Source organism: Hoplias malabaricus, chromosome 3, assembly GCF_029633855.1.
Source record: "Hoplias malabaricus isolate fHopMal1 chromosome 3, fHopMal1.hap1, whole genome shotgun sequence".
Taxonomy (NCBI): domain Eukaryota; kingdom Metazoa; phylum Chordata; class Actinopteri; order Characiformes; family Erythrinidae; genus Hoplias; species Hoplias malabaricus.
The window spans coordinates 30,467,048-30,477,285 of record NC_089802.1 but is presented as its reverse complement, the minus strand read 5'-3'; the positions used below and the strand labels follow the sequence as shown (position 1 = coordinate 30,477,285).

General features: G+C 36.5%; 1 protein-coding gene across 1 annotated transcript; it reads left to right on the top strand.

The window, feature by feature from the left end:
• The first annotated feature begins 4,135 nt into the window (after nucleotides 1-4,135).
• Nucleotides 4,136-9,134, top strand: LOC136690751 (uromodulin-like). The gene is made up of 10 exons (XM_066662710.1): nucleotides 4,136-4,250; nucleotides 4,947-4,973; nucleotides 5,555-5,578; nucleotides 5,705-5,728; nucleotides 6,050-6,160; nucleotides 7,466-7,650; nucleotides 7,882-8,045; nucleotides 8,137-8,382; nucleotides 8,663-8,825; nucleotides 9,017-9,134. Exons 1-10 carry the CDS (start codon nucleotides 4,205-4,207, stop codon nucleotides 9,116-9,118), a joined length of 1,092 nt encoding a protein of 363 aa, XP_066518807.1. The 5' UTR covers nucleotides 4,136-4,204; the 3' UTR covers nucleotides 9,119-9,134.
• Nucleotides 9,135-10,238: the final 1,104 nt, after the last annotated feature.

The window sequence follows — 10,238 nt, the reverse complement described above, 5'->3', positions numbered from 1 at the left end:
TGATTGGACGATTGGAGTTGAAATGGATTGGCTTTCATGGCCGGCTGGTGGAGCTTAGTATCTTATTTTAAAACGCCAAAAGTCATCAAAAGTCGGTTTTTTTAATTAGTTTTGTACCTTGGTATTTTAACGGTGTAAAAAACGACGGTATTTATACTTTTACGGCGTAATTAACAGCGCCACGCCGGGAGAAAGGCTGTATTTTTCAGCGTTTTATAAAGTAAACACGTCTTTTTGATCCATATGGGTGGGTCTCCTTTCAGCCTTCGTTAAGGCGCCTGTTCAAATATAAAACTGCTCCAATCATGAGCTTCACTGGCCTCCGCTTCACCGTCAGAGTCTGGTTTATAAAGTTGGTGTTTACCAGCTCTGGGCCTGAGGTCAGTAACGAGAACACAATACATAACAATGACGGCTAATTACAGCCATGAAAACCGCTTGTATATAACGGTTAGGGAAACAAGGCTGAGAGTAAGTCAACGTTAATATTAACTGTGTTCAGGTTGTAATATGCAGCAACTCAACGTCAGTATCTCGTTATGTGCCAAACTGCACTGAATAAAAAACAGTCTATAGCCCCTTTCAGGTATGAATTCATTAGAAATTCCAGAGAAACTCAGCATTATTGGATCCAGAGATGTTCTGGAGCACTCCTTTCACACGCAGCGCACAGTGGGAGCTTTTGTGTGTCAGACACACACTCTCAGCATGAAATGTGCCGTGTGCGTGCGGGTAAACTCCAGAACATTTCTGGATTAACATGCATGCGTGAATGAGTTTATGACAGATTTAAGATGGCTGTCCTCACACATTGGATTGTGCTGGGAACAGCTGGATGAGTCTGGCCAGATGTGGAGGAACTTACCTGAAAAGCAAACATCCTGTCAAATCATCTTGGGAGCTGGAGATGGTCAGACCTATGGTTCTTTAAGGACGTAGGAGAGTGAGTTTGAAAGAGCAGGTGCTAAATGGTTTTGCAAAGAGGTGAAGTGGATAACAATACAAATAGCAGGACGGAACAAGGCAAACTGTGAAAATACAGTAGTAAAGTTCCAGGTCCAGGAACCTCACTGAGTAGACGTTCATTGTTGGAGCAGAGAAGAGGCAATGACAAGCATATATCATCCAGGCCCATCAATTGGAGAGCAAGATTCAGGATGGATGACAAATATTTTAAACATCGATTGATTTTTTTATTATGTTTACTTTTTCTTAATTAATATCACATAGGTTTGTTCCCCATAGAAGCTGTTGACTTCTTTTGATGTCGGACTTAGTAAAACAACAAAGGGTTATTTGACCAGAGGCTTTTAAGCATGTTTAGGTTAATCGTAGTTTAAAAAACAGGTAATTTATGTTGTATTTTTTGGACATTCATTCATTCATTCAGTTGTTCATTATCTGTAACTGTTCTGGGTCGCTGTGTGTCAAATATGGAATCACTGGGTGTAACGCAGCAACACGCTCAATAGGCAAAACTTTTCTTAATAAAGTAAAAAGTATGACTTGAATGTAGGTCAAAAAACAATCATTTGTACCTTAGAACCAGGAAACGTGTCCTGTGGTTGTACTGAAGCTTGAAGCATTAATTAAATTCATTACATTTGCCATTCCTTTCCCTTCATTAATTATATGTTTGAGGTGTAAATATTTCAAAATTATATAACCTTATAATTTCTTTAGTTCCCACCCAGACCATAGTTCTCAAGCAGCAATGGGACGAGGATTCACAGCTCAATACTGAACAGGAGGTTTGTGACAAGGTTAGTCGTCACATACATACTAGCTCAGTTTGCGCTAGACATAATCTTATTCAGTTAAAATTGGTTGCACATTGAGTGTACTGGACAAACCTAACCCAAATTTTAATGTCCCCTGTGACCGCTGCTCCCAAGTCCCAGCTACCTTCTCTCGCATGTTTTGCTTTTGCCCAGCTTTAAAATCTTTTTGGCAGAGTCTGTGTTTGACTGTGTTTCTTTTGAATCTATATTATTGATTGTAGAATTGAGCCATGTCCCCTGATAGCCTTATTTGGTCTAATCTCCTAAAATGTTATGTTTATTCCTGTAAATGCTGTATATTCAAGGGGGCAGCTTTGGCCTTATGGTCAGAGGACCGGGCTTAGTGCCGGAAGGTCATCTGTTTAATCCCCAGGACCGGTGGGAACATCCATGGCTGAAGTGCCCTTGAGCAAGGCATTCAACCCCCAAATGCTCCCCAGGCGCCGGGGATGGCTGCCCACTACTGTGTGTGTTCACTGCCACAGATGGGTTAAATGCAAAAGACACATTTCATTGTACAATGACAAGTGATTGCACATTTCATTTCATTATTCCGATGGTCTCGCATTTGGCACCCTTCTAGCTAGGAGATTTATTTTATTTCCGTGGAAAAGTTCCTCACCACCTTCATTTGGTGCCTATTCTTCTTGAAAGAGACACACATTTAAAGGCAATACACAACAATATCTTTGTATATCCACTCATTGGTTTGCCTTTTTTAGAGAACAGTTTGATCTTCTAAATTTACCACAATGAATGTAATTGCTTGTGGCAAACAAGTTATTGGACTGCATTCATGACCTCAAAACTTATAGTTAATTAAGGAAAAGGAATTTAAGGCCGGCAAATGTAATGAATTTAATTAATGCTTTAAGCTTCACTACAACCACAGGACACATGTTTCCTGGTTCTAAGGTACAAATATTTTTTTGACCTACATTCAAGTCATACTTTTACTTTATTAAGAAAAGTTTTGCCTATTGAGTGTGTTGCTGTGTTACACCCAGTGATTCCATTTTGGACACACCGTGACCCAGAACTGGATAAACATCTGAATTAATGAATGTCAAAAAAAACCAAAAAAAAATAATGATAATAAATTAACTGTTTTTTTAAACTACGATTAAACTAAACATGCTTAAAAGTTTCTGATCTAATAACCTTTTGTTGTTTTACTAAGTCAGACATCAAAAGAAGTCAACAACTCCTATCGGGAACAAACCTATGAATAATTGAATTAGAATAATGCTTGAGTAATGTTTTAGCTGGTTTATACATACTGCACATGTGACACTGTGCACCGGAGCCCCAGATTGACATAATAATAAGAATTATTATTATTATTATTATTATTATTATTTGTATTGTTATTATAATAATATTCACTTAAAATTATTATTAGTATTATAGCTATTATTATTATTATTATTATTATTATTATTATTGTAAGAAAAGTAAGAGACCACACAACATTTTCCTTTTCTGTCAAATCATCAAGAACACATTCTATATCACAGAAACAATGCGGAAATCAAGTTTTTTTAAATAAAGTGTGTCTATGAAATAAACGTTTGGAGCCATTTCTAGGAGGAAACCGACATATCCTCCATAGCTCCATAGTCACACATCTCCAGGAACCTCCAGGAGTCCCGCTCTGAGTGTTTGGTGTGTTCTCTCTGTGTCTGTGTGGGTTTCCTCCGTGTGCTCCGGTTTCCTACCACGGCCTAAAAACACACGGTGGTAGGTGGATTGGCGACTCAAATGGGTCTGTAGATGTGAATGTGTGGGTGTGTGTCACTCTGTGAAGGACTGGCATCCCCTCCAGGGTGAGTTCCTGGGGTGAATGATTGAATTCATATATTTAATTATGAATATATGTGAATTTAATCATGAATAGAAACAGAAACCGGTTCAAACAAGGTGTGGGATGAAAAACATCTGTTTTATCAAAGGTGAAAATTATTTCGTATGCTGGAACAGCAGGTTCATCAAGTTTGATGGCTACATATTTCAGCTGTGTTCCGCTAAGCAACATATATATAAAGACAGCGAATCTTAGCCCTATCCTCAGAGGTTGAATAGAGCTGCTTTACACACAGATCTATTAACTGGTAAGTGTTTGTTTCATTTTATTGACTTGTAAACATTCTCCTAATTCAATTTCCATTGCTGCATTTGTATATTAGAAATGCTTATTACATCTAGTATCAAAGCTAATTATCATGTACTTTTCCTTGGGTTACATTTTATGGTGAGGTCTGGGTTTCTGAGAAACCCATCAGTTTAATTCCTCGATTCCGAAATATTATTTTGTGTTTATTTAGTTTATTACCATTAGCTCATGAAACGCAGTGAGCCTTTGAAATTAAAGTGTGCAATGATGTAACTGTCAACTGTTTTCTTTGGTATAGATACTTTGCAAGATGAGTCCTCTGCTTCAGCTCAGTTTGGTCGCTCTACTCTTTGTGGGTAAGTATATACAACATATCATATGCATACAATATATAAACATTAACATTTTCTAGTCTTATCATTTTAATTCAGTGCATGAGTTTAATCACCAAGGAAAATTCAACTCCTGAACTGCCTTCTAGTTAGCAGCAGTCTGACATTCAGAGGGAAATATCTGCACACCTTTTATATATTTGTTCATTTATTTTAGTGTGTTAAATAGTGACTGTTACTAAAATGCTCTATATTTCTCTCATTGAAACCTAGAGTTTAGACCTAATAATCCTAATATGGGCACTGTAACACAGGAAATGAGTCTGCGCTTTCAGTAATGACTGCAGGAACTGTTTTTAACACAGGACGTTTCTGGGGGAAAAAATTACACGCAAGGCGAAACGTGCCGACTTTGTCTGTATTTGTTTATTTTCTGACACCTCATGTAAAATATGCTTAGTTCCAAACAACGTCCTACTCACTAAATAGTACACTTTAAAGATTTATTTATAACATTAAAAACACAACACTAAGATTATATTGAGTCTTACTTGAGTTCGTTAAATTCACTGCACGAGGACACATTTATTTATGTAATATGAGATATTAAAATTGTGTAATGTATGTTTATAATTAACGTCTGATAGTGGTAGTTTGTGGATTTAAATGTAAGGATAAATTAATCTACAGTGCACTCATTATCTCTCTCTCTCAAATTAGTTGGAGTCACCAGGACCTATGGAAAAGGTAAACTATTCTCAACTTAGTTACTATTTTTTTGAACATTTTTGAAAGTTAAATAAATAATTATTATAATATTATAAACATTAAAAACGTATTCTAAACATAACCAATATGTTACCTTAGGGGCACTTTAGATTTCCACATATTAATGCATTTTAATGTCACTGGTTATAAGACCATCTCTTATTTGTTTAAAATTAAATCTAAAATGTCTCTGCAATAAATGTCTTACATTTGCCTTTCATTAATTTGTCCTGTCTTTTTGATTTTGAGCAGTATTTGTACTGTTTCCTGTTTAGAAAATAGATATTAAAGGATTTTTAATCCTTATAATCATAGAGCAGTGTCCTATTTGGTTGTATGTGTGTGTGTTTGTGTGCATGTCTGTGTGTGTGTGTGTGTCTGTGTGTGTTTTTGTGTGTTTGTGCGTGTCTCTGTGTGTGTGTGTGTGTGTGTGTGTGCGTGCATGTGTGTGTGTGTGTGTGTATTTATTTATTTAAGCAGTTAGGAAACCAGGAATGTGTGATTTATGTTTTCTGTGTCAATCTGTCTCCCCCTTTCTTACTTTCTCTGTCTCACATTAGGACAGGGGTCAGATTCTAGAAAAGGTAAATTCACTGATATTTCACATCCAATATCTGAATTGTTTAAATAATATATTGCATATCAGATTCAGAAATATGAAGAATCATGTAGTTTATTTATTCTTTCTGTCATTTTCTCTCCATTTTAAGTTGATTCAGGATCATCTGAAGAAAGTAAGATAACAGACTTTTAAACTGAATTACATCATTTCTGTGCACTTCATCTACAAAAACATACCTACATTGTCCTCAATGAGTGCTGGAACACTGAGATTACATAGTGCACTAAAGCATTTAGCCCAAACACCAATAAAATAATGTTGAGATTTCATACCTTAAGAAAATCAAATGCTGAAGAGTATCGATATCAGGAAAACACACACTCCCCCAAATTAGAAAAAGTTGGAATTTTTTAGAGAATGAATAGATAAAAAGTAATGTATGATTTATGTCTCAGATTTTGAAATAAAGGCCTGTTTGTGTTTCTTTTATCAGAAATATGTGAGGATCTGAAATGCACTTTGGGTGAAATATGTCAAAAGAAAGATGGACAAGTCGGCTGTGCCTGTGCTTTGCCTGCATTAAGGAAGAACCCTGACACGTTCGGTAAATGTTGTCTTTTAACATTTTTTTTTCTTTGAATTATACTTCCCCTGCTTTTAGTGTTAGGGGTTTATGAGAATATCTGTTTACAATACCAGCAGGATGTACTGGAAATGAGTTAAGTGAAATGTAACTTGCACAGATACAGAAATTACATAAAGTTGTAATATATTGGATGAGCCAAAATGTTGCCTCTGTTTAAGTGAATTAATATTTACAACATGGATATGGTGTAATTCTTAAATTGAGGGAGATTTGTTTGTCTCATCTTCCAACACACCAGAATTTAACAAAACTCTAAACTACATATGAACAGGCGCAGATAATAAATCATGAATTCACTGTGTCCTCCCCTCTGTGCAAACAAAAGAGATATGCACCAGCCAGAGGTATGTAGAGTAGTCAACAATTGTACTCAGAATAAGTCAAGTAAAAGTAAAAAGTAGTCACCAAATGTATTACTTGAGTAAGAGTAAAAAGTACTAAGTGAAAAAATTACTCCAGTACTGAGTAACTGCTGAGTAACCTCTTTGTTTAATAATCAGGACGTCAAATAATACACCTGAATGCACAAAAATATAAAACAGCAATGAACAAATTCAGAGCCAAGAATATCTCTTAAACAACTAAGACAATAATAAATGAAATCTTTACAAAGCAACATGAATTCAGTTCAGCAATAACTTAATAACAAAACAATGGACTCAATAAGTAGAGAGTTTTCTCTGCTCTTGTACTGTGCTTCTATTTTATTTTTTATTTTTTTGATTAGTGAAAGTCAAAAGTCTCTAGTGGCTACATTTGATTGGTGAGACTCAGTCATGTGACAGAGCCTCTGTTGGAAGACTCTACAAAACAAAGAGGACGGTCGATAAAAATAAGTAGCGAGTAGTGAGCAGAATGTAGCTCAATGTAACAGAGTAAAAGTACAGCCTGTTCTTCACAAATATTCTTGAGTAAAAGTGAAATGTATACTGCATTAAAACTACTCATTAGTATAATTTGTCCAAAATGTTATTCAAGTAAATGTAGTGCTGTTACTACCCACATCTGAGTAAATATATATATGTTTTCCCATTTAAAGTTAGTTGTGACTCATTTCTCATCCATAACAAAATACAAACAACTAACAGATGTGCCGTCAGAGCGGTGGCATCAGGGTTTAGAAAGATAATGTGTCCTTAGTTCATTATATGTTAAGTACATTTTATTGTTAAATACCCCATAAAATGCCACATTTTAGAGTTTTTATTCCTTCGCCTTGTCATTACTCATTTCTTTTTCTTTTGCTCATTCCGTTTTTCTCAGATGCCATACAGCGCTGTGAAAGCCTTTCTGGATCTCTGTCACTGTCCCGCTGTCAGCTCTTTGAAGCTGGATATCCTGCATATACCCTCCACCTGAATGATCTTAAGTGCAAAGGAGACATCTCAAGTGGCAGAGTGGTATTCAATTTTAATGTTGAAAAAGAAGACTGTGGCACAGAGCTGAAGGTACAGTATCCTGCTGAAGAATAATATAAATTGTTCACCCGTGACCCTTTATTGGTGTAGAGTAGTGTTCTTGTTTGTCAGGTAAAGGGCCGTAGAGTTACCTTTTTCTCTTTACTGTCTGAGAATGCTAACACATTGTGCTCTTAATAGGTCCAATATCTCTGCAGGAAAATTTATTACGACCTACCAAGGACTGGGTATCTCAAAAGCTAATACTCATTCTGTCTACAGACTAACAAGACCCACTTCATCTACGAGAACGCTGTGCAGAAATCCAATAGCCTTGACTCACATGAAGTGATCAGTCGTAAAAGCTGGCTGAACATTGACTTCTCCTGCGTGTATCCACTCATTAAGACCATCTCCATGCCCATGTCCATTGTGGCAATAGAAAAGTAAGAATACTTGTAGCAGCAGGCTTTTATTTTATGGCAATTTCTTTAAAATTTGACACGTTCTTTAAAATTTGTTCATTTTTCCCCTCAGTGTGGTCAACAAGGTCCTGCCTGGTCTAGAGGCTATATATACGGTCCAGATGTACCCCTGTGTTGATCCTTCATGCAGCAGCCCATACAGCGGTGAGCTGACGATTGAAGAAAATAAGCCAGTCTATGTGGGAGTGACTGTGGAAGGAGTCGACAAGGATGTGTTCTCCGCTGTGCTGGACAGATGCTGGGCCACTCCAGACAGTAACAAAAACAACAGTGTGTACTGGGACCTGATTGATAACGGGTAAAAACAACACAGTATCTTTCCTCCTACAAATGTAACTGCTTCATTTTTATCAGAGTCACGCTGGGTTTGGAACCTCCCGAGATTCATGTGGCCCAAGAAATCAACACACTGTGGACAGGGCTGTAGTCCATCGCAGGGCACACCAGATTTTAATTAATTTGATTAACTTAATCCTTTAATAAATGTCTTTTTATTGAGAGGACTGTAGATTGAAGAGTTTTTCCCCAAGACATGTCCAAGTTAATATAAAATCTTTAAATCTTCTTTCACTCTCTAGATGTCCCAACCCTCATGATGCCACTGTGCAAGTGTATAATAACGGAGCCTCAACATTCAACCGATTCTCCTTCAACATGTTCACCTTCACGTACAAGTCAAAAAGAGTTTTCCTGCACTGTGAAGTTAAACTGTGCCTACGGAAGAATGGACGCTGCGTTCAGGTGAGCTGGGCTCTAATATTTAGCCAGTAATTGGCCAGTTAGTTTACATCAAAGAGCTTTTTAAAGACATTAATTTTGAAAGCAATTATGTGATATTCAGTTCTTGCACTGATTTCACAAAGCGATAACCACAGCAGGATACATAAAATAATCCACTTCATTTTATTTCATGTTCTCATTTCTTTTTGCAGCGGTGCGACAATAGTAGTGAGGAAAAGGATGACAATGATTCAAAAAGACACCGCCGATCTATGGATTTCCACGACACAGCTGCCATCAGCATGGGCTTCTGATTTGCTCATTTACAACCTGCACTCTATTAGTGTTATAGTATCATTGTTTTAGGTGTTCGATTGTTTACTCTCTTTAAAATATGTAATTACTTACTTTTTCTAATTTAATATTTTTATCATATTTGGTAAATGTATGTTATATCACACTTGCTGCTTTCTTTCAGTGAAATTTGCAAAGAAAATAAATATCTATCTTCAGCATATTTGCATTTATTCATATTTAAAAACGCTCATGGTTTCTTAAGTAACAAAGTGCTAAATGAACTAATACACTTCTTGGACCCTTTTGTATTGAGCTACACAGTCAACAATTTATAACATTTTCATGACATGTCAAAAATCATTATTGCAGACATCTAGATAGACCATAAGGATGAAACATAGAGAGGAACCTAAGCTCAAAAGATGGACTCCTACAGTCCAAGGGTAAATGAGAGAAACGCTGTATTTTTCGGCGTTTTATAAAGTAAACACGTCTTTTAGATGCTGTTTTTGACCCTCTTGGGGAAAGCCGTTTTTGGCGCAATCATGTGCGTACTTTACAGCGTTCCAAAGCCACACTGACAGCGTTAAAAACAGCGTTTTGAAATAATGCGCTCCACCTACCGGTGCTCTAAAATATAATGTGGACATCCTTTACTACATATTTATTTATTTAAGGACTAAGGACAGTTAATTACTGCTCAGACCTGTTATAAAATATTAAACGTCAGGTTTAGCATCCAACTCCTTTGAGACTGCTAATCTCATCCTAATGAGATTTGAGATTGTTGTTTATTTACTGTATTGTGAAGACAGGTGATGGAAAAGAATCTCCGCAGACACGGTTAAAGGTGTAAATACATCTTTATTTACAGAAACAGTGTCTTACGGATTCTTAAGAAATTTCGTCTTCTGATGTGATGTTGGTGAATTTCAGCAAGTTTTCACCATTCTGTTTCAAAGTCCTTCTGTTTTATTGTCCTCTTTTGAGTTTTTGAATCCCTGTAGCACTTCAGGAATCTCGAACAACCAGAAATACCTTCAGAATTCTCTTCATCAGGTGCTTCACCTCTTTGGAGAGTATAAACCTCATAAGGAAGTTTTAATTTTGCCATATAACAACAGCCTGTTCACCCAT